At 40.3% G+C, this 26373-nt stretch overlaps 1 protein-coding gene and 1 long non-coding RNA gene across 2 annotated transcripts in view; both read right to left on the bottom strand.

Annotated features, from left to right (window-relative positions):
• LOC124268410 overlaps positions 1–24700 on the bottom strand; it is a 58168-nt gene extending 33468 nt beyond the window's left edge. The window contains exon 1 of the long non-coding RNA XR_006896270.1: positions 24621–24700. This is a non-coding gene — a long non-coding RNA (uncharacterized LOC124268410). The remainder of the gene's footprint in view (positions 1–24620) is intronic.
• LOC124268409 (forkhead box protein C2-B-like) lies at positions 21117–23230 on the bottom strand. The gene has a single exon (XM_046703379.1). The coding sequence runs from the start codon at positions 23080–23082 to the stop codon at positions 21619–21621; it is 1464 nt and encodes a 487-aa protein (XP_046559335.1). The 5' UTR covers positions 23083–23230; the 3' UTR covers positions 21117–21618.
• Positions 24701–26373: the final 1673 nt, after the last annotated feature.

Below are 26373 nucleotides of genomic sequence, written 5' to 3'. Positions count from 1 at the left end.
AAAAACTGTCCACCATGTCTGATAAAAACAGAGATTAACTTACAAAGGTTTTCAAATTCCACAATAGTTCGAAGTAATATTTCGTTCATTAAGTGCGTGTTGAAATTGTGTTCGGTACGTGGTCTCTAAAAATTAAACCCGCAAACGGAACCTTAGATTGACTGCCTCCTGTATGTCATAGGCGTGATCCCAGCGGAGCTGAGAATAAAGTAATTCATATTGATCCTTTGACAGGGGTAGTGATATGGTGTGCTTTTAGCGCATCCCTAAGTGTCGTGTTTGCGTTTATCATCATCATCATCGTCGTCGTCGTCGTCGTCGTTGTCGTCATCATCATTGTGATCATCAATATCATCCCCGTCATCATCATCATCATCATCATCATCATCAACATCATCCTCATCATCATCATCATCATCATCATCATCATCATCATCACCGTCATCATCATCATCATCATCACCATCATCATCGTCAATATTAACATCAGTGTAGAAGACTAAGCACGATAAGGCATGCAAAACCCCTCGTCCCCTGAGACTTCTGTATGTTCAATTTACGTGTACATCTATATATTAATATCTTCTGAAAACGTACGGCAGTCATGCACCTCTTATACTGCTAAAAAGACACAAAAGATGCAGATTCTGTACCACACGTAAACAAACTCACGCACATGTGCTCATACGCGCAAGCACGCATAGACGCTCACACACATAAACACACATAGACGCTCACACACACAAACAAACACACTGGATACACATCAGTGATAAATCCGGCATGACATACACGGCCACCAAATGTCAACTGTTTTAATAGCCTATATCAGTGTATCGCTACATTGTCATGTGCTATAGTGTACATACCTGTCATATGTCCATTAGTAAAGTCGGCACCCGACACACGCATATTACCATCTGACCATACACCACTGTTGCACACTTCAACGGATAAGCTACATTTGTACACTTTCGACCCCATTAGCACGGCCAGAACATTTGGGTGATTTCAATCTAAACACTTATTGTTATACATTTTCCTAATTTCCATATGAATAAACACAAGAGTAGAAGGTTTAAATGGACAATACGAAAAAACAGTGTCGGTTAATATACACGTTTGACAACGGGGACAATCATCAGTTTAATACTCCAGGTGGCACCAAACACTACATCATTGTAAGTCGAGATGGACAGGGAATGTAACAGACACAAATGGAAGCTGTTTTCATACGTTATAATAATCTAGAGAATAGAACAATCTAACTTAACTTTGGGCGAGTTGTGACGATGACAATCACACTGCACCAGGCTGCAGCGGACGGGAATACACGCCAGAATACTATGAGGCGTTTTAGGGAGCGACAGCTGAAGCCCAAAACCTGAACAATACGAGTGGAAACAGATGATCAGATAATGTCTATAGTTATGAACAGGACTATATTACATGTGACCAAGCTATGTTATTGATCCAGATGTACACTTTGTATGGTCAATATTTTTTTGTCATATACCCCTTAACTAATTATTTAAAATTGCTTGTTTGAAGTTGTTAAAACGTGATCTTCTTGCTTATTGTGTTGCAAGGCTATTGTACAGTAACGATGCTGCGTTAGAGGCTGTTGCTGCCGTTGCTGTTCCTGCTGCATACATGTCATCAATCCCAAGCGCGACATCTTGTAACACACCTCACTGTAGTGGAACGTAATTAGTGGATCAAACGTTACTGAATGCAAATCCCAAATCATGTAAACCAACACATGTTGTTTCTAAATAAAAAATGCACTCATTGAAAAACGCTTGTTTTATATACCGGATTTAACATGAAAAAACTATCAAGTGCAAATACCAATGCTTTCCCCATCCTGTCAAACCGTTCGTATTAGTTTTATAAAGTACGTTCCTTTGTCCACAAACATACTTTGCAGTGGGGCTCTAAATTATAAAAAACGACTTGTTTCACTAAGTGATAGTATGATTGAAACTCGCAATTCTATGAAAAGGAAAAAAGATTGCATGGATGGTGTTTGCGGGGAGTGCCGTGACGAACTTTACATTACAGGCTCCCAGGAGAGGTTTGCATACTCCATTTTCTCACACAATCTCCCTGTTGGGAGCCAGCCACAATGAGATTAATTCATATCATGTTCGACTTGCAACACAGGCGGAAGGATCAAACCATTTAAGAATGAAACCGGTGAAAGAATGCTCTGACTCCATGCCGTGCTCGACTTTAGCGGATCACAGACGTGCCTTCCTCATCGCACTGCCGTAATTTGAATTATATATTGGTAAACTGTATTGATCAGAGAGCAGACAACGGTCCGTAATGGTCACGCATGTCCATCTGCGGAAAGACTATCGTGTCCTGAGTTACAATCCAATCTGTAGATAGAATATCGTGGCATGGGTTATAATTCTATCTGTGTATATGATTGTAACTCCTGGCGGGACGGTGTCTGTCTGTGAAGAGGATTGTAACTCATGGAAGGATGATGTCTGTCTGTGAATAGGATTGTAACTCATGGAAGGATGGTGTCTGTCTGTGAAACGGATTGTAACTCAAGGCAGGATGGTGCCTGTCTGTGAATAGGATTGTAACTCATGGAAGGATGGTGTCTGTTTGTGAAAAGGATTGTAACTGAAGGCAGGATCGTGTCTGAATAGGATTGTAACTCATGGAAGGAAGGTGTCTGTCTGTAAATATGATTGTAATTCATGGAAGGATGGTGTCTGTCTGTGAATAGGATTGTAACTCATGGAAGGAGGGTGTCTGTCTGTGATTGGATGGTGGTCTGAATAGGATTGTAACTCATGGAAGGATGGTGTCTGTCTGTAAATAGGATTGTAACTCATGGAAGGAAGGTGTCTGTCTGTGAATAGGATTGTAACTGAAGTCAGGATGGTGTCTGTCTGTAAATAGGATTGTAACTCATGGAAGGATGGTGTCTGTCTGTGAATAGGATTGTAACTGAAGTCAGGATGGTGTCTGTCTGTGAATAGGATTGTAACTCATTGGAAGATGTCTGTCTGTGAATAGGATTGTAACTGAAGTCAGGATGGTGTCTGTCTGTGAATAGGATTGTAACTCATGGAAGGATGGTGTCTCTCTGTGAATAGGATTGTAACTAATGGAAGGAAGGTGTCTGTCTGTGAAATAGGATTGTAACTCATGGCAGGATGGTGTCTGTCTGTGAAAAGGATTGTAACTCATGGAAGGATGGTGTCTGTTTGTGAATATGATTGTAACTCATGGAAGGAAGTTGTCTGTCTGTAAATATGATTGTAACTCATGGAAGGATGGTGTCTGTCTGTGAATAGGATTGTAACTCATGGAAGGATGGTGTCTGTCTGTGAAAAGGATTGTAACTCATGGAAGGAAGGTGTCTGTCTGTGAATAGGATTGTAACTGAAGTCAGGATGGTGTCTGTGAATAGGATTGTAACTGAAGTCAGGATGGTGTCTGTCTGTGAATAGGATTGTAACTGAAGGCAGGATGGTGTCTGTCTGTGAAAAGGATTGTAACTCATGGAAGGACGGTGTCTGTCTGTGATTAGGATTGTAACTGAAGTCAGGATGGTGTCTGTCTGTGAATAGGATTGTAACTGAAGTCAGGATGGTGTCTGTCTGTGAATAGGATTGTAACTCTCTGTGGAGAGCATTGGCACAATCCTCAGGGCACAATCACATTAAAATCCGATCTCAGTTTCCCCTTATGGTAAACACCGATCTGAGGACATCACATTACAAGTTTGGTCAGAAGGACTATCTGACCAATCAAAACGTCGCCAACCAGATGACAGTCAAAATTCAGCGTCGGAGTATTCCGATCGGGCTGTACGACGAAGTCGAATTTCTCACTTCAGTGAGACAAACATTTGGAAACAGATACGTTCCCGAGCTCGCGTCGCCGCCATATGAGTGTGGCGTAAAACTAAACTCACTCACTCCAAAGCTCGCGCCGAGTTCTACAATACATTCTCGCTTCATCTATTATATATCCCATATTTTCTTTATGTTCCATGTTCCATGTTCAGATCGAGAACCTTTTCAAAATTATTTTCAAAGTGTAATCTTGAATAAAGTGGTCAGTTTGACGCCTGTATATTAAACCTGGAGGAAGCTGCTTTATCATTAGCTAATGTCGACTTCTTGTTTGTAATTTTATTGGTCGGCCAAAGTTCGCGAAAGGTCATCATGGCAGACCTATGATTTAATGGAGTGTCCTCAGATCTACGTACAGGGTTAACGAGAATCATATCGAGATTACCTTTGACACGATGGTTTCTATACTGACAGGGTTGCAACTCAGATCATGAAGGTGCCTATCCGGATATCAGCGTTTAACTCACAGCAGAGAAGAGTAGTCCTCTTATACAAAACTTAGAAGAAGTGTTGTTTATACTGAACAGCACTGAAACTTGTGTTCGACACAACTGCAGCCCAGGCACCCCGTAATTGTGGTTTCACGTTTTAATGTTTGGTAGGATGAGATGAACCCCGATTGCAACTGAGGGCAGGCATGGTTCTAAGTCAGAGAACCCGGAAATCGTAGGTCGTCATTATGAGACGTTATATGCAATATATTGGGTATGGATATGACCAATAGGAACAATGACATTGAACTATAGAGAGAACCAATTTACGATCAAATTCAAGAAGCCTTCCTTCGTTTATGTAAGATTTCAACAAAACGTTTGACATATGTGTACTCAGAGTGCAAAGCGAGAGTTGAAGCTATGAATGACACAGGACACAAAACACAGGACACAGACACGGGACACAGACGTTCCTCGTTAAACAGAAGAAAAACGATAGTACATGAAGTTGTTTCCCATATCCCAGTCGAAAGACATGTTCCATCATAAATTATTCCAGAGTATCAGAGAGTGACTCTAAGGTTGGTATCAGAAAATGAATCTAAAGTTGGTATCAGAGAGTGATTCTAAGGTTGGTATCAGAGAGTGACTCTAAAGTTGGTATCAGAGAGTGACTCTAAGCTTGGTATCAGAGAGTGATTCTCAGCTTGGTAACAGAGAGTGACTCTAAGCTTGGTATCAGAGAGTGATTCTAAGCTTGGTATCAGAGAGTGATTCTAAGGTTGGTATCAGAGAGTGACTCTAAGCTTGGTATCAGAGAGTGACTCTAATGTTGGTATCAGAGAATGAATCTAAAGTTGGTATCAGAGAGTGACTCTAAGCTTGGTATCAAAGAGTGATTCTAAGGTTGGTATCAGAGAGTGACTCTAAGCTTGGTATCAGAGAGTGACTCTAAGCTTGGTATCAGAGAGTGATTCTAATGTTGCTATCAGAGAGTGACTCTAAGCTTGGTATCAGAGAGTGACTCTAATGTTGGTATCAGACAATGAATCTAAAGTTGGTATCAGAGAGTGACTCTAAGCTTGGTATCAGAGAGTGACTCTAAGGTTGATATCAGAGAGTGATTCTAAAGCTGGTATCAGAGAGTGACTCTAAGGTTGATAACAGAGAATGATTCTAAAGTTGGCATCAGAGAGTGATTCTAATGTTGGTATCAGAGAGTGATTCTGATGTTGGTATCAGAGAGTGATTCTAATGTTGGCATCAGAGAGTGATTCTAACGTTGGTATCAGAGAGTGATTCTAATGTTGGTATCAGAGATTGATTCTAATGTTGGTATCAGAGAGTGAAACAAAAGTTGGTATCAGAGAGTGATTCTAAAGTTGGTATCAGAGAGTCATTCTAAAGTTGGTATCAGAGAGTGATTCCAAAGTTGGTATCAGAAAGTGATTCTAATGTTGGTATCAGAGAGTGATTCTAAAGTTGAACTGCAATGGAGTTAAATCAACTGTCCCCCCATAGAGAGCCCCATTAGTGCACCAAAGGCCGGGTTTGCGGGTAGAGTGTAAATAATGACAGAATTGTTTGCGGAAGCGTATTCAGCTGCAGGTGCCTACACTCGCCAATTCCCCTTTATGACTGCATTTCCATGCGACTGACTCATGTCTCTCAGAATCAAACGATGATGTAGCCCGTCCCCCCTGACCCCCGACCCAGGCTTTCCTTATCCCCGTTCTTCAAGATCATTGTAGCCTTGTCCCCCTTGTGCTTCGTCAACATGGACACAAAGCTGTATGAAACCTCCGCACACAGGCACCTGGTCGAGAAGGACCTGGGCTACAACGATGTTCGTTACATACATTACTTTGCAAATACAGTCCGCGCGTAGGATGTACAATACATAGGCCACCATGGTGTTATATGGAATGTCGAGGTTCTTTAGCATCCTGCTTTCATTTTTCACAATTATTTGTATGGCTAGGGCTGCTAGCTTGGGTTAGGATGTTTAACTGCGGTCTTGAAAGCGTCTCAAGTGTACGGCTAAACTGTGAATATACCGATACCCACACTCAACGGCCTACAGAGGAGATACACTTGCTGTCATAGGCAGTTAACGCCTTCAAGTAGTTAGGTATTAGCTTACTTAAATGTATTTAAACGTAGATGTGGATACATTTCAAGGCTGGTCTGAGCTGAGAAGAATTCAAGTAAATTTGCCACTTAACTCGCGTAATAAAAAATAATGGTTGAAATGTTTTAGCAGATGAAACGAGCCAAAATGCGATCAGTTTGTTACAGATAAATGCAACAAGATAGGGACGCTACTGCAAAAACAAAGCAGTGTCAGGTTCATTGGCGTTATCGAGGCATTTTATGTAAAATGGGTTTGAAATTATTTCACGGATATGTAAATAACCGTATTATAAGATTGAAAAGGGGTTTAAAAATGTATTGTGCATAACAAAACCTATAATAAAACCTCTACATGTCTGTAATACCTCAGAAATGAGGTACCAAAAAACGGTGACACCAGGTGTTCACAGCATAGGTCAGCATATCCTGACCTTTCGACCTGGTTCTGCGTCCAATCCACGAGTAGAGTCAAATCTGTCCTGTTTAATATTTCAAGGCTAGTTCTAACGGTTCGGTTCTGATTAACTGGAGTCAACAATTACCATACATGCAATCAGGAAATACCAATGACGATGAAGCAAAGTATCCCCTGATACCTTTCAAGCTATGTCGGAAGGGCAGGCGCGTTCGCTCCATAGTGAGTATTCTTGGTATCACTAAACACTTGGCTTTACTCTGTATGATTACTCCTAAAATATACATCGTCTAAACAGGGAACGCTCTGGGGCATGGGCTCGTGCAAATAAGGAGCTCCTCTGGGCCTTGATATCGTGTGAATCAGGAGTCATCGTTTGGCGTAACGAAGGAGCTCCCCTAGTCCATGGCATCGTGAGAAGCAGGAGCTCCCATAGTCACCTATGTGATGTAATGAAGGAGCTGTCCTGACCTATGACATCATGTGGAGTAAAGAAGGAGCTCCCCTAGTCCATGGCATCGTGAGAAGCAGGAGCTCCCATAGTCAACTAAGCGATGTAATGAAGGAGCTGTCCTGACCTATGACATCATGTGAAGCAGGAGCTCCCATAGTTAACTATGTGGTGTAAAGAAGGAGCTCCCCTAACCCATCGTGTGAAGTAGGAGCTCCCATAGCCATCGATGTGGTGTAAAGAAGGTGCTCCCCTAGTCCACGGCATCGCGAGAAGTAGAAGCTCCCATAGCCAACTATCTGGTGTAAAGAAGGAACTCCCCCTATACCATGACATCGTATAAGGCAGGAGCTCTTATAGCCATCCACGTGGTGTAAAGAAGGAGCTCCCCTAACCCATGACATCATGTGAAGTAGGAGCTCCCATAGCCATTTATGTGGTGTAAAGAAGGAGCTCTCCTAGTCCATGGCATCGTGAGAAGCAGGAGCTCCCATAGCCAACTATGTGGTGTAAAGATGGAGCTCCCCTAAGCCATGGCATCGTTTGAAGTAGGAGCTCCTATAGCTCAATATGTGGTGTAAAGAAGGAGCTCCCCTAACCCATGACATCATGTGAAGTAAGAGCTCCCATAGCCATCGATGTGGTGTAAAGAAGGTGCTCCCCTAGTCCACGGCATCGCGAGAAGTAGAAGCTCCCATAGCCAACTATCTGGTGTAAAGAAGGAACTCCCCCTATACCATGACATCGTATGAAGCAGGAGCTCCTATAGCCATCCACGTGGTGTAAAGAAGGAGCTCCAGAGATGTCATCAGTGTACGGACATCGTACAACGCAACTGGACAATATCATCATGTAAGGGTCTCGGCGTAGAACTACGTCATGTAAAGCATCATCTTCGTGGACAACAACATCAACTGCTGAGGGCACGCCATCGACAACTAAGAGGAACTCACTGAAAAAAACCCTCCTGTACAAAAGGAGGTATGTTAACTACACCGGTGACAGTGTTGAACAATGGATCGGGGTAACTGGCATAAGTCGGGATCATAATACACGAGAACATACGCCTCTGAGTATATCGATGAAGGATCTGTCGTGGATTAGGATAATAGCTTATACATACCCACTGTCAGTCTGCCTCCTAGTCTGTGGGGCTTGGTGGGTGGGCATGTCACCAGCTGTGCTATCGATATCTCTTAAAATACAAAATTAGATTAATCAATTTAAAACTCCTTCTTTTAATATGTAAATATTATACGTCAACCCCAGAGAACAACCAGTCTCAATTATGCAACGAAACAGATTTCATCGGGCGTAAAAGGCAAAATAGCAGTACAAACCATAAGAACTGATCACTGAAATTCTTTAATAACGTCAATTTATTACCGGACGTATGACATTGAAGCTGGTATGACATTGAATTGGGACGTAACAAAACAAGAAGCACGCCATCGTAATACAACGTTTAGGTTACGTGATGAACGTTCAATGTCGATTCGATGCGCTTTCAAATCCCTGTGCATGAAGTATCAGCACTGAACTAAAAAGAACTATTGAACTAGTTTACATATTTAAACAGGAAGGTTTACCCCTCCGTAACCCCTTCTCAATTCTCACGCCGTTCAACCCCCTAGCATCTGCGGGAGGGTGGGGGGTGATTTTACATCGTCAGGCCGCCCGACAGGTTGACACTTTCGTGACTCTATTAGCCGACCTGAGGGTAGGGTGTTCTCAACCTGTTAGCAGCATTGGGGGGACGGGCTGTCCCGGTCCGCCGAAACAAAGGCCCTCTTCTATCATGTCTACTGGCTATCCAAATTAATAATTGTGCTGTTCTGAATGCGTTCTGTTGTTCCCAGCACAGGGATGTAGGAAAGAGCAAGAGTCATGGCTCTAGCCGCCAAAACAGCGAGGCACCAGCAGTTGGGGAGCAGTCATTATTCTTTCAAGATGGTGCCGGTGGCGGGCGAGGAGGGCCCGCTTTAGGTGGAGGTCAAAAGTTTTGGATCAATGTTAATCTATAAAGTCTTGATGAGCCTTGTGGTAATCGAGCCCAGACGCCCGAAACATATCTGACTCATTTTCAACCACTCTCACACGCCAAATGCAAACAGTTCCCAACTGCCAAGAGCTTGCGGAGAGCCAACACGAAAGCGAGACCAAAGTTTCTGATTAATCACCGGTCTTTTTGTTGTTTTATGCCGCAGTCGTCATATTCCTCTTTCATGTCATTTTTGGGAGGAAGTAGATCGCATTCTGGCCATTTTTGACGACGCTACCGCACTGGTCCAATATTTGTAGAACACTTGTCCAGCCTCACTAAAGTCACGTAGGTTAAGATCCTGGCTAGGATGATACGATTTTTTACAATAATCATACTTCCATTGAGCTGCAACTTCAAACTGTGCAATAACATTCATAATATTCTTCATAACTTTGTAATTTCCTCTGCCTCTACTCGCATTCGGCGTCGTCACACAACCCGCCGCGTTAAATAGAAGGGACAATATTTGACCAGCAGCCTAAAGAAGCATCTATAATTATGGCGGAATAGAAAAATATTTTCCCTTGTAACAGGAGTAATAAAATAGAGACGATAACTTTCTGGAGTATGGCCTCTTTGCAGGGATTGGTTAATACAGATGTTGACACATCAAACAGACCCAGTGTCTGTTGACTCGAACTGTAGAGTAGTCCTGATCTATTGCAAATTACACAGAAATTATCGCCAAACAATCAAATAAGACATATAGTATGACGCGTTGCTGTTTACATACGGGCACTTGACCGCTGCATCCTGGAACATCTACAGGGAAAACACATCAATGTGTCATGTGTCACGTAATGACAGACACAGGATGCATAATGCCTGCATTGTTTAAACATATATAACACATGTGACATGTGATTGCATTAATAGAATAAGGAATAGGATATACTTCGAGATATCGGTAACAGATAATTATGTACGTTATTAATTCGTTTAAATAGGTCCGTCCATGTTTAGTGAAAGACGCTATATGTGATAAAACCAGACGCAATCGAATGGAATAGCGAATATAGCATCTGATGGTAAATCTATTTAATGACGTATTAATTGAAAAGAATCACTTTATCTGGAAACTATAAATGTTTGTGTGTGTGTGTGCGCGGTACAGTTGCAACCCTGAACAATCCTAAACGTAGGATGTTCTGTTTAATATGTATTGTAGTACCTCTCTACTGCATGAATGAAATTGAAGTTTCAATAAATCCTAAAAGAAATATTTCTGGTACTAAACATGCAACATCAAAGAAATATTACACATACATTGTCGTGTTTAACGTTAATTACGGAGGTATTAATTAAAAAATAGTTATTCAGATAATATGTGAGCCTTTCTTGTTCACCATTTGGTGAACACTTGTCATCACTATTCCCAATTTAGTCAGAATCGTTAAATGTACCCTGTTTTAAGAAGAAATGTCTATGAATATGTTTTTATATCTTGTATAATTAATAAAGATGCAAAAGCGATAATTCAGGTTACGGTGTCGTGGCAAACGTAACCTGCAACACCTCCTTTCTGAGGGATTAAGTAATAGTACAGTTTCGACAGCTGACTTGAAACGTTTGACAAGTTTTGAATTGTGACTACATTGCCGATATGGCTCTTGTGGTGGCAGCTTTATACACATTTCTGGACAGATGGAAATACAGGCAGAGATCCTTACAGTTCCACAGAGTCTCGTATACATTAAGGCATCATATCTGTTAAATTACACGGAAAATGTTGCTGATAACATCGGGAAGACAGATAAAACTTGTTATCTGTAAGAGCAGGCTGATGGAACATAAAAGTGGGGTTTGTATCTAAGAGGCGGGGTTTGCAGGGAGTATGATGTTACTAGCCTGAGAGGCAGAGACAAGAAGAGAAGTTGAAAAACTGCCACAGCTACTCAGGCGTTTAATTGAAGGAGAGATGTATAGGAGGAGTGGGAAAGCTACGTAACTTTCAATGTGCCGGCGAGCAAAAACTGGATCTGATGACTTGGCGGCAAATAGATATACTCATTTCAGAATCGACCAGGTTTCTTATCGCCATAAAACATTTGACATTTCGGTTTTATGATGAAATTTGTTTATGCCCAGAAAAGATCCTGCGTGAGATTATTTTGGTTAAAACTTTCTTGTTCTATAAGTTTATTATTATTGGGGGTATTGGGGGTATTATTGGGGGTATTGCGAATTTGTTCCATTTGTTGTTCCAGTGATGTCGTTGAAAGGCTTAGATAACGTTAGCTTAAGTTCAGGTACTGGCGCATTGTGTTAACTGAAGACTGAGCCAGGAACACAATTTGTGAAGATTGTGTTATTGGTTAGTGTAGATCTAACGTGTCTTTCTACTACAAGCGCAAGGTAGCTGTATATTTGGAATTGTAAGTGTCTTGGTAATGTTGTATTAGAATAATAGGACATATGTCTACAGAAACACTGAATGATATTTTTATGATAAGTAATGAAGTTTCCGTTACTACCGGATATAATGTTTCCAAACTTTGAGCAAGGCCCAAATTACTACTGTATTTGATATACCAGGTCATCTGTTCGCTGTTAAACAGAATGATATTCTCTGTCAGTACATGCTTGCTTGGTGATCTCTGATTCCATTCGATGAGCTTCTTGCTCAGTGACTTGAATCAAGTTCAAGTTCAATAATACCTGTAATTACACACCTGTGAATACCTGCAGGGCAGTGCACGATGGGCCATGTCAAGACCACCCACCGAGGTACAAGCTATACACTGGAATTCCAACCATACCGTTAACACCGGGTGTCAGATCAGAAATAATATGTCTGCATGGTTACACACAAAACCGTTATATATTATATACTCATGCCAATAATGGTTGTCACCCCCTTCAATTTTTAATTAAAGAGGGGGTGGGGTGTGAGGGGTTGGGGTGGGAGGGGGTGACAACCATTATTGGCATGAGTATATATTAGTGTAATTTGTCATCCATTACATATTAACCAAGGTAATATGAAAGACGGAAATATGGTCCCTTACTATTGGGTAATATAGGATAGTGTATTCTCATGCAGTAGAAATCGTTGAAGTGTAAGACAGCGGTGAACAGCAGTGGTAGAGTAAATTACACCTTTATCCATACTTTAACTAACTATTGCCACCTTAGGGCGCTACATGCTTTTCTTTTTCAAACCGTAAACACCGGGTGCCACACCCGTAGTAGTCCATATCTTTCCATACCACGAACACTGGGGGACACATGGAACAGAAAATGCAAACACCGGGTGTTAGAATAAACAAAAATGTTTATTCATACCGAGAACAGGGTGATTGGGTAGGACATGTTCAACCTGTTTAACACCGACCCTCTATCGTCATTTCAATGATTGCGGTGCAGTGCAAACCTATGTCTTTCACTTGTATAACCTCCGATATAGAATATTTCCCAAACACCGACATCTACGCAGTATGATATCATCCAGAAGGGATTCAAGCTTAGGGCTTTATTGTGCTGTGAAATAAACAAGGAAGCGTTTAGTAAATGCAGTTGCTGGGGTTTACAATTGTGTGCTTTGTGCTTTGATCAGTGGGAGGAGAGCTGGGCGCTTTTTTCGGGCCTCTCTCTTATTCCCATATGCAATACATACTCTTTAATACAGGCTGACTTGAATTAAAATAATACGGGGAATATTTCCATGATGTGCTGCTCTGACACTTCCGAGGTGTTGACGCGTTTGCACCGTTCACACTCAAAAACGTTTCCAATGATTTACACAATTTGGTTCTTAATCTTAGAACTTTATGAATAGAACAAAATACATAAAAATAGACCTTGATACAGTGGTTTTACAATCACATTTCCGAGGCTGAATGAATACCTACAACTAGGAAATTTAGTTAAGAAATACCCATTGCAATGTGAAAATGAAAAACATAAAAATACAATGAACTGTAGTCAAACATACATATGGCTTAAATTATGTTTGTATAAATTATCCTTCAGACCTCAGGGTACAAAAGTTTTAATTTATAATGCTTATCATAATATAGGAATTCGACATAGGTCAAAAGCGTTATGATTTAATGTTCATTATTTCTGTATATACCTACAAGTGATCAAATGCTGTACGTAATATGTTTCAAATGAATAGATATTTTATTTTATTTTCAAAACAAAAAATACCCACCATATTCCTAAACATTTGAAGCTATTTTAGTGAGTAACAAATGTATCAATATATCTTAAATGATATACAACAGTTCATACTTCTGTCTGGTATATTTCTGTATTCTTCATATATGTACGGTCACACACATATAGGTCAGACACGCCCATACGCCCTAACGTCAGTGTCTTATCTACCCTTCCTCGCACAGTACAACATGCACCCGGTCATCCACATCTACCCGGGGTGGGGCGCCGCGACTGTGCATGTCATCACATTGTTCCACTGTCCTGAGAATACACATACTACATGACCATTATAACACAACCCGGAGCTGCACCTAATTCAGTGTTTTCAAACATTGCTGGACTATTGTTATCATGAACAGCGAGGGGAGGGGGAAGGGGGTATTGTCGCTCCCCTCCCCTGAAGGTCGTTCATGGAATGTCATTTTATTACATAGCGACCGCTCTCCGCTATTGTTTGTGCTAATGCTGGCTCCCAATACAGCAAGGGGCGGGTAACCCAATTTACTAATGTACAAGACCGAGGGTGTTGACATTTGGACGAGTGAGAAGTATTTTGGTCACAAGTTGTGTGATATTGATGAACTATCTGAAGCTGATTTAAGAGATTGGGGGCATACAGATTGAACACGTTCTCACACAGTTGCAATACAGAGCAAATAATCAAATGAGAGAAAATACACTTCCATGGACACGCCGAAAACTGCAGTCGATGGTTCTATCAGCCGGCAGCTGCTGCCATTGTGGAGTAATTCATTACGATTTTCTACTCATGATTATTTAAGTAATTTTTAGAGTGAGTTATATTGAAGGAAGAAATAAAATATAAATCATGTTTGCATTGTGGTTTAAATGACAATAATATCATGGTTAATAATTTAGTAATTCTAACGCGAAAGATATATATATAAAAAGCAGATTTGGTCAAACAAATGTTATGTCTGTTTGACAATATAGTACATAAATCAAGCCTGTTAGCGCATGGTGTATAAAAATGAAAACAACGAAACGAAACACATGTCGACATGTATCTGTCAGTGTCAGAATTGTTAGTGCAAGGAGCGGTACATAAATTTAACTATCTCGAATTAAAATGACGGGACTGATATAGAGAATTCGTTCGGTCTTCTTATTCTTAAAAATAATACACTATAAACGAAATTTCTTATTTGCATAATAATATGAAAAATGGGATCAGAAAGGAATCGGAAAGTACTTTCGAAATTTGTATTTTGAAATATTTTGGAAATCATAACTGATTAATTTTCGATGACAACACTCTTTTATAACTGAAGATTTGATAAAAATCGATACTTATTTCAAGATACTTTGAGAGAAATATCAAACAAAAAATATGTTTCTAACAAACAATATCAATGCCCATACCACAAGCAATTTCAGGTATTTCAACCCAAGAAGGTCCGCGCATTTTGGAGTTAGTGCCTGTGAAATATAAATTTATGACGAAATATTACTAATAATTCATAAACTTGTAAATATTCCACATGTCAATTAATATTTTCGGCGAAGTTTAATTTCAAACATGATATCGTTATCGTGAAAACGTCATTGGCTGTCATGAATATGTTATGCTGACGCTAAAGGAAAATATATTTAAAATTCTTGATTTTCTTGTACCCAATATCACATCTATTTGTTTTGTTAAACGACTGATCGTAATTGCATGATATAGCAAACATGGACAGTGCATTCAATTCATCCATGTCAAATTTGGGAACAGAAGAGATTCCCTAAGAAGCCATACGGAATAACGAACGGCTGTAAGACAGCAGGATATATTAGCAAACCATGCTAATTACCATCGCAATATTAGATATGATTGCAATGTGAAGACATATCAGCATGGTGCGTCACAGATCAAACGAGGATTAACCCCCTATGGTGTATGTGTGTATATCACACACAGAGTCTGGAAGCACACTTGGGGGGTTAATTGAAGGTGATAATCAACAGTCACGAGCCAATATATCTCAAAGAAACGTGTTAATGACTTTCAGGCTAGAATAAACATGGGATGTTGTAATGAGAATTTGAACGAATTTTCAGCACGGATCCTCGAATTATCATACGGGAAATTATCCCTGATATATATGCTTATTGGTCAATATATTTAAATGTTAAAACAATTTTTTTAATTTAGGATTTATGATAAATTCGAGAAAGAAACTGCATGAACAATACATATATAGCTACATGAGATGTGCGACAAATATGTGTTTTACGTTTTGGTGAAAATCAGTTATGATATTTATCATTATTGCTGTTTTTTATTTTAAAAAATCAACTACAAGGAAAAAGGAAATATTTTCCATTTGAGACCGAGATGTCCGACACACTAGGATCAATTCTACACTCCTGGTTTTGTCTCATTCAGTATCGTTTTCGGATCTTATTTCCTAGTACAGTTTTCATATTATTCGCTTGTCTGTCTACTTCATTATAGGGATAGGCTGCGCATTGTTAATCTATTCTCTTTGATGCTGTTATTTGCAATCGATTTTCAATTGCTTTTAAGGCGAAAATCAATCACTTCCTTGATTCTTCATTAAGGCGCTATATGAAAACTCCGGACCAAATAACATTTTCCAGATTTTCAATATTCCAAAATATTATACAATATTTACAGATCCAAGACAATGAAACGCCGTAATTATCAGAAATCTGTATATTATCAAGTTCCCTAATTAAGAAGACACCGATTTTAGTGTAAATCCTAGGAAACGCTTAGCTCGACCAACACATAGCAGAATTCCTGTATTTGAAAGTCTATAGATATACTCGTGTTGGTGTATAATTCATTATCGGGGTAAGCAATGCATGATATAAAGCTATACACATAAACTGGTAGATGCGTGTTCTAATTGCCTTTCGTTGAATATGTAAATTATTTAATATAACTTGTATCTGGTATAAGCAAGACAGCAAAGAAACCGTATATTTTAAATGTGTGAAACAAATATTATAGATTATTTAGTAGTAGGGGCACTTCTATCGTGTGTGCACATGAAACTACAGATTTGTTATAAATATTTTTGGATAATCCATTCTAACTTCACACGATTTTAGATATGACCGAATTTGTTTGATAAGGACACTGATGCACTAAGCGCATTTGAATTCAATCGGTTCACCATTAAGGTATTCCCTTTTAAGACTTACGCACAATCAAGTCTAACTCAACAGAAAACTGTATACAACCGAATAAAAATACATTTTATGAATTAATGATTAGCCGTAATGTTACAAAGCTTATCCGAAAGAAAATATGACTTTGAACTTTTTGTGGGAAGTGTTTACAAGTTTATTTAAGCGACTTCTTCCAAAACACTTCTCAATAATGCATACCGTTATAATAGAGCGATACACATTCGGCGTCAGTGACAATCTTCTCTACAAGATGATTTCATAATCCCAGAGTCGCTGCAGAACAAAGTAAAATATTTTTGTGTGTTTTCTGTAAGCATTCGTGTAATAATTATCTGAACGTGTTCACATGAATGGCGTAGTGTTTATATAAATATTTCCTTGCAGTTTGTAAATATACACCTGTACATGGTGGAAGTGTGCTGGGTTTTATTGTGTCCTCGTGGTAATGTAATAGCATCTCGAGCATGTGACGTAAGTGTTCAATACAGATGTATTACCGCAGCGTGGAGGTAGGGTCGAGCATAAAAAAAATACCAATTCGGAAACTAATAGAATTTTATTTTAAATGCCGTGTTCCGGTTCAGGAAATGAAAATCCGTATTTTGAACTAGACTATGAATTTGAACCTTTTCCAGACTGAAGGTAACCCCTGCATTTCCTTGTGGATTTCATAGTCGTACTGGGGAAATGAATTTACGAAATACAATTCCAGATGGATACGCCAAAGTTAAACAATAACCTTCAAAATACATTATTCAGAGTGCATTTGTGTTATTAATAATGTTTCTTCTCGATCACCTTAACATATTTAGTGCTACAAATATTATTAGTAAAAAACACACAAAATAATTTTGACGTTTTTGTGATATTATTATTTTGTAAACATTTTGCAATATACAACCATTTTAAAAATGTTCTTAATAATTGTAATAATGTATCAATGATATATTTTGGTTGCTGGTTACCTCTCTGTAAGAAATAATTCCATCAGTGTAATTTCTGAACCATGTATTTGAACCGTTTTGTGGGGATTCCAAATGAAATAGGAAATGAAACTGACTCCCGCGTTCGAATTTCGTTGTAGTTTGTCCCGTGAGCCTTACAGCTTCCTTAATTCATTAAATACATGTTTACAAGCGGCACAAAGCGGGCAATATTTTCAAGCTAATTACATCACATGTGAGCCAAGCTTTAAACGTGTGCGTCATGTCGCTGTGCAGTGTACGTGCTGTCCGCGAACCAAGACGGAAACCTCCAGTATGCCACATGTTTTGACAATATGAACATATACTCACAACTTACGCGCAGAGTGGGAGCTTTTTAGGACATTATCATCTCGATCGATTCAGAATGTATAAAACTGGGCCTGTCGCCTCTGATATGCAGCTTAGGAAGCCATGTTTCTGGCAATATAGACTGAGAATAAATCACCCTTATCGTCCCTGCGCCGTTGTTGAATTATCAGTCGAATTGCACGCGCAAGATGACAGACAGCCTAAACCGGCCCATAAGAAATTAAGATGGAGAGGATAGCTCCGATTTCAAGCCGCGACATTCCTACCCAGGGACCTAGGATCATACGCGGCCTCCTAAAAACGAGAAATTTGTAGTTTACAAATTACATAAAAATAAACAAAAATTTTGATGAGAAGCCAGAATTGTGAACACGTACTTTGCAAGATGGTAATATATTTAGTGTTTTGGCCGAATTCCGTTAAAATGTCTTCCTTCGGTGCATATTTTCGACAACACCGACAAGACTGAGTTATCTACAAGTGCGGCGAAGAGTTCTTTGAAATTCATCGCTTTTGACAGGGCTGAAATACGACCTATTATTCAGATGGGGGAATGATAAGAACGCTCCCCGTCTGTAGTAACCACTCTGTTCACGATAAAATGCTGGGAAAAGTTTTAACGAAAAAAACTATTCTCTTTATGCTGTAGAACGACACAGTTTGATAAAGCACAACTTGATTTGTGTATCTCTCTCAACAGTCAATCACAGCGATAATCTACACAGGTTTTTCGCCCCTATTGATACGCATATTAGTGTTTAATTTCGGTGAAATGCATTACACATGGAGGATGCTGATGAACTACAACAAACCCGGTTTTGTTCTGGTTCAGCTTTTTGTTGAAACCCGCAGCGTAGCTTGCCGATCACCTGCAAGACGCTTACTTGAGGCCTTAACGACTTTACCAGCCTCAAAATATAAGTTAGAACTGAGGCCGGTCGTAGGAATTCAGATTGAGGGCCGAGAAAGAAGAGATCTTTCAACAACCCCCCTAAACTGACGCAGTGAAAGCGCCCCAGGTGGCCGGGGACGGTGGGGGGAAAGGGGGGACAAAACGAAGAAAAAATTTCAAACACATATTTCCCCCTTCCATCCCTCGCTCGCTTTCTCGTCGTTTTAAATCAACACAATTTTGCATCTGAAACCAAAGAAATTGGGTTTTATTTTAACTGCACCAATTCATCCAAGTCTTCGTATTTAAGGCCCAAGAGAAATTAGTTGAATAAGACTGTCGATTGGAAAAATATCCGGTCTCCACTGGGCGCATTGTTACTGGAAATACTTCCTGAATCGATCAAGTCAGAAAATCGCTGGAAAATTTACTTCTTCCCTTATCGGTGGACTTATAATGTAATTATTTGCAGATGACACACTTAATTTTAGAACGAAGTAATTTAATCTTCGATTTTTGTTTCAATATGCAAATGCGTCGTGTCAGTATTTGCACAATCTCTGTACAAATGTTAAAAGAGATTGTGTACACAAATATGCCGAACACACGCTTGTTCTAATTTCACCATACCCGTTTTTTTGTCACTAATATTTGATAATTTCAATTCATATTTCCATCGCCAAAAATTCTTACTTTCGATTCATAAGTCATAATTTTGAGACAATTGTTTTTATGACGCACAGGGAATTATAAGATTGCGGATATTGAAAGGGGTAGATATTTTCAATCATTTATTCTATTAACTAGACAATATCCACAGATTTGAATGACATTCAGTCATTGTTTTGAAATTAACAAAATGAATGTGTTTTACAATCACGTGGAGAAGACGTGCAGAATAATTAGCATTTGTACGAAGCTAATGACATCCCTCTGTGACAACAATGAAACAAGCTAAGGCTTGAGATTCTGTCATTTCATCTAAATGATTAACGCCGACAAATGAGAAGAGAAAGATCCCCCCTGCGAGACTAGCATTGGGGGAGAGAAGGGAGGAAATCAAAAGTGTCTTTACGAACATGCCCCGTTCACGAGCCATGTCGCAATTCCACGGTAATTAAGTTATCTGCACTGTCGAATGTGCCGACATGTATAATCAGTAGTCCCGTATAACAGAAGCTGGCCTGAACAACTCTGCCCACGAATTACAGGAAGGTTTAGGATCGTTCTGTGTCGTTGTTAATTTCAGAGATGCTTTATTTTGTCTGACGAATATTGGTGTAGAACTGCGAGTTGTATTCGCTATGCTTGGCCTTCCGTTAAATAATCTTGTAATTGGTTTGATGGTGTTCATTCCTGATTTGTTATTTATGTAGGTTTTGAATTAAATTTTGAGAGAAAAGCAGTAAAGCAATGTGTTTATGAAAACAGACAGAGTATCGAATCCACACTCTTCTGCCTTGATCTGGTGGTTTGTTTGTGTTTGAAAAAAAACAAACTACGAAGGCATTTGAATGCTTACACAATGTTAACCGATGCTGCTTCTCCTTTCTGTCTGTCTGTGTGTGTGCATGTGTGTGTATGTGTGTATGAGTTTGTAAGTGTGAGTGCGTGATCAAGTGAACACATCACGTCGTTTGAATACCTCGGTAGCACACCCAAGCACATCCCTTTCAAAAATGCAAACATGTCTTGTGAATTTTTTTGAGAATCTGCGATACCACACAAGAGATGAAAATTGTCATAAAGCTATATAAATGAAAATAACATCTGTAAAATATTTTTTGCTGCCAGGAATTGATAGCTCCAAACTATAAAAAATATTAATAATTCTAAAACTTAGAATGAATTGTTAATTTACATAACCGCAAATTTATTGCAATGTTTTGAAAATATAACTCTGTAATGAAATTACTTAATACATCTTTTGATCCAAGGCAGAATGAATGAGCCTAAGAATGAGAATCACCAACGCCCCAAGACAGGGAAATCTTCAACATGTTTTCCTACCTAATTAAACCTGTCAAAATTCGTTGAGCATGTTTGCATTTGGATTTTACTGAGTAGCGGGTAATCTCCTCAACGTATCCGTGTGGCTGTGTCGGTGGTCACTCAATTCCACTACAAATAGTGACTCTTTCACCGGACCTGGACGAACAAACAAATATCCAGATTTCGGATTGCATGAATCCGCTGGATATTAGTAAATATAAGTAAATAACAAGCAGAAGCATTGTTTCTCTAGAGGCTAGACAGCCGAATATTTATATTCTTCCATGACATTGTACAATTAGCTGAAATAGCCCATATTGTTTTCCACAATAAACATTGTTTGACATAAAACATGGAAACGTTTACACAACGTTAAAAAAGCACTGACTGATTCAACAAAAGTGTTCCTACCTTATTAGGACAGCCCATCCATCCTAACGAATAATTTACAAATTGAGAGTGGACCCGTGGTAGGCTAATTAGCGCCCTGTCCACAACATGTGACTGAAAGTCCACGAGAATGTTTTAAAGTTTTTCGTCACAATTGCAAATCCGTATGAGCACATCTGTTTAGGAAAAAAATCTTTGCAATTTTTGCTTGAAATCCTAGAATATTTATAACAGATTTCAGTGAAAACAACTGTCACTTTTTTGTGAGAACCTACAAGTCCTGTGTGAAAATGACAGATCCCGTCAACCTGCAGAAAAGTCTGAGTCTTTGGTTGGAATAGTAGCCGCGATTGTGGTTAACAGTCATAGGCATATGGACTATTTGTTTTGTAAGGGGCCCGAAACGCTGCAAGTTGACAGCTTGATGGGGATTGAGACTGTCCTGCTGCCTGGGCTGTCAAAAGTCTATGAGAGTCAAACATGTCCCGAACATTGGCGAATGGCGAACTGGAAAAGTCCGTTCCGTGGTTGATTTCCGAGGGCGGAGGTGCCATATACCAGCTACTTGGGCGGTTATACGTCCCCGCCTGAGACACAGAAAACACACTTGGGTTTAGTCCGTTTGTCTGGGGTAGGGTGGTGTGAGGAGAGTGACTCCCTGCCACCTCCTCACCTGGCGAAGGGGTAGGGGCAATAGACATATGTTGTCCTGTTGCCCCGGCGCTGTGGTTTGGAAACACCGGCTGAGCGTTGCAGTGATAGTTGTACGGAGATGACGAAGCGTTCTGTGTACACGGGGCCGTGTTGCGATACAGGTCGGATGACCGGGTGTATGGGAGTACTTGGGGGGACACGAGAGGGGGTGGTCGACTGGTAGCGAAGTTGCTAGCGACCCCGAGATTGTCGCAGCTTGGCGTCGAGTGAGACGTCGTCATTAGATTCTCGACAGAGAAACTGGAGGTAGTTGTATCAAGGGTCATTGCCGGGTCGGGTGGAATGGGTAAAGAGTTAGTAGTTGCCGTTCTGGCCGACAAACAGTCGCTCTTGGGCGAGTCCATAGGTTCTAACTTAGCACTTAGCACTGGCGGAGACGCACACTTCACGATGATGGGTTCCTTAGTCTCCACAATCTTCTCCGGAACATCCGAAGCGTCGGAGTTGCTTGAATTATGGAGATCTCCGTTGTTGTCCTCCGAATCGCCATCTTTCATCTTGTCCTTGTCTGACTCACGGCCATTTTTGTCTTGGTTGTCCTTATCTTTCCCCATGCCGTTCTTCTTAAAGCGTCGTCGTCGTCGCAGGTAACTGCCGTTGTCGAACATGTTGTAACTGTCGGGGTCCAGTGTCCAGTAACTGCCTTTGCCTGGCTTCTTGTCATCTCGGGGAATCTTGACGAAACACTCATTCAGCGACAGATTGTGACGGATGCTGTTCTGCCAACCTTGTTTATTTTCCCTGTAGAAGGGAAAGCGGTCCATAATAAACTGATATATCCCATTTAACGTGATCTTCTTGTCCGGTTGACTCTGGATGGCCATTGCAATGAGAGCGATGTAGGAGTACGGAGGCTTTACCATATCCTTGGATGCGTGGTGTTGTGGGGTGTACGGCGAGTACGGTGACGGTCGTGGCATCGTGGAATACTGGTCATGTCCGTACATTGACATACCGCCCATGGACATCCCTGTGTATCCTCCTGCATGACGGTAATAGTTCTGGTGGTCGCCGAACAGGGTGGGAACCATGCCTAGTCCTGGCCCGTTTGAGATACTCGGCATGGCGGAGGCAGGGTAGGGCGCTTGTAGGCCGCTAGGTTGCATGTCCCCCCGCTCCAGCGGTAAACTAGGAAATATACACACAGCCACAGTGCAGTATTCTTGTAGCACCGTCGAGTAGTGTACGTTTAGCGGTTACTATGAGTTCTGCTGAGACTGAAGCTTCGGGTCTGCACCATTCGACAACATATACAACACTGTGTATGATATCTGCCAACAGCGCCATATATGGTTCCACGCCCCGCCTCTAGCCCCGCCCCCGACCAATCAGGCCGCGTGGATCAGCTGTTGAGCGAGGAAGTGGCCACACACCGGGCCAGGCGCAATCAAGACGGCATGTCATAACACGGACTGATGAGCATGGAAATTAATTGCTGATTTCAACAAGCCGAGTGACAGTCGAGAAGGGAGAGGGAAGCACAGTTTCTGTACAATCGCCGTCTCGGTTGCTGCGTCTGTGTATAAACCTCTCCCTGACCCTACCAAATGTTTTCATTTCAGATGGGCCTTCAAGAGGGCACTTGAGATGATTTGTATATAAAACGATTATACTGAATGGAGAATGATATTTCCCCAACTCTCTACCTCACTCAATAGAAGTTAGACACACGACAGAAACTACCCGACACAGACGTTCTAACATCGTCATAATATTTCGTCATAGCTATATTGTTTGTCTCTGTGTTTTTCGTTCCCGCCCTCCTTTCAACACCAAGTTTTCAAGGTTTGAGAGCAGGGCTGAAACAAGAGCCTTCGCTATGTGTCCCTCGGCTTTTAATTCCCAAAGAGTAGAATGCCTCCGTCGTGGCATTGTTCCCTAACGGGGCTTGGCTCACAGATGGTTAGTATTATTGGACCGGGGAATAAGCTTGAATTACTTTCGCATTTGCCCCGTATAAAAATTTCCCAAATACGACTCCTAGAAATGTTCCTGCAATGCTTAGCGGTGAATATTTCGCAGGTTTTCTTTTCCTCTGTTTTTTATTAAGATTTTTATCAACAATAAAAAATAAAGTCTAAAACCGAATCTATTATTTCTTGTACATATCAAATTTTATATCACAGATAGTGTGTTTACCTTTATATTTTTTCATATTTGTTCTCTGTCCTATACTTCAATATCATTTCCACTTTCTATCGAATTTAATTTTCCAAAGCACGGACAGGAAATCCCCACGTGCGAATTCTCATAATAAGCAAGGTTCGAGATCTCAACAACTGAAAGAATTCATGTTAAACCTGAAAACGACGGTAGCGCCCCTTGAGCGATTTTTTCACTTCTCTTGAACAGATGGAGCACATTTTAAGGTTTTATTCTTCAAGTTTTCGTATAATAGTCCTATAGGGCTTGTGATGCGAGCCCTTGTGCCGATTTAGCGAGAAAATTACATTGCTTTGAAGCAATCAATGTGTCCTTTGTCAACAAAGTTAGCCCCGGGCAGAGGGCTAGTATATTTGTCTTACTCGGTGAAGGACACTTACAAATTGATCAAAACGGTCTTCACGTTTTGAAGGTTGCTAGCAGGTGAAGGACCGACTGATTTCATATTTTTTTTATTCGAGATAATTGTACATTTCTTTACCTGTCTTTACCTGTGACACGTGACGCACAAATGGCCCTCGCTGACGAACGCCGGCGCAGTGACAAGGACCCAGCATAGTATCACCTTGTATAGAAAGAAAATAATTGGAATATCAATACAACGTTTTAGACCATTTCATGGCAATTTTTCAAATTCAAAGGAACATAATAAGAATGCCTTGCTTGACCACAGTGTATTTCTGGGAGGGAATAAAACGTCGACAGGATGAGCCGTGCTTTTAGAATCACTCCCATCGCTCGGGCCTGACTTACATACACTCTGTAAGTATCTAACAATCATTTGAATATAGGTTCGCCCGTCTCTGTTTTCTGAGACAATAGTCAATGTTTAGTGGGAGAGGCTGGCAGGTACCGACGCCATGTGCCGGTGTATTTTCTCAATTTGTTATAACTGTCTTTTATTGATCATAAATGCAAAAAATGTGCTCCGACAGAAAATGATATGTAGTTATAAGTATGTTTTCATCAACGGAATTCCCCATGCCGACTTATGGAGATTAGGTAGGAAAATAGACTGTATTCGCCGCCCGGCCGGGACGCCATGACAGTTCGTCTGCTTGAGAACAGCCAGTGCACTGGTGGAAGATGTGAGGTAGCTGTTTTAAATTCTGTAATTTAAAATACTTTTGAAAGATTTTGGATTGTAGGAATATGGAGATGTTTTTAATTTGACTTGATGTCAGCTTGTGAAATGTGTAATTTAATTTGTAGGGTGACTTTCATTCAACTTTTTACTTACTGGTTTCATCCATTTTAACAGTGAGATGTCACATGTCAAAGCGTGACCGGGTACGTATGTCACGCTTCGTTTGACAACCGACTTTATTAGATAGGTTTAATATGCATATCATGCTGATTTATTATCATAATTTTTCAAATATATATTTGTGGTAAAAAGCGACATTTCGACTGTGAACTATTCAAAACACATCGGGAAAAGTATGCTTTCTGCTTTAATTATTAAACTTGTCAATTTAAAAAATCATGTTTACAATTGTTTTTTAAATGAAAGTTTCATTTAATTCAAATTCTAGTGTACCGTATCCATGCTCTGTCAAGGCATGCTCCACGAGGGATGCTATGATTCCGAGTGTGTATACCATGAGGGTCAGTTTACTATCCCAGTAAGGGGTCATGTTTACGTAATGTCGATAATTACTTCAGTAGGCGAGGAGATTTAGGGTGTTAGAAACATGTCAGACTATCCCCGGGGGACACTGCCCATCACCCTGACCCTCAATAACCGCATCTACAACACCCCCGGGACTCACGTCGCTCCCAACAACTGCATCTAGTTAGTACCACATAGGAATTGTTGCTTACTTTCTTGCAATACCATATTGTAAATTGGGCCACCTTTCCTTAGTCCCCCCTGCTTTATCCCCCCCCCCTATCCGCACCCAACACATCCCACCCAGCGAGTCTCTGCTCTGCCATATCTCAGGTGTCCTGGACGGATATCTAAATTTGTTTTCGTCACGATATGGCTGAGATATTGCTGATGTGACGTTAAATATTAACTCACTCACTCACTGGACAGATATCTTCACATTAACCACACTTCATTTATTCATAAAAATTCTTAAATCTATTTTCACTCATATTAAGAAAGGAAAACAATAAATTGATTGTTCTTTTAAAGGCTAGATAAAGAAATGCGTTGATTATATTTATGATTTTGCAACGTATCTCTAGAATGGGATAATTCGTTCACGTGTATATCTGTGAAGTGT

Source organism: Haliotis rubra, unplaced genomic scaffold (assembly GCF_003918875.1).
Source record: "Haliotis rubra isolate DU_JTF1 unplaced genomic scaffold, ASM391887v1 Scf138, whole genome shotgun sequence".
Classification (NCBI taxonomy): Eukaryota; Metazoa; Mollusca; class Gastropoda; order Lepetellida; family Haliotidae; genus Haliotis; species Haliotis rubra.
This window is presented reverse-complemented; position numbering and strand designations above follow the sequence as displayed.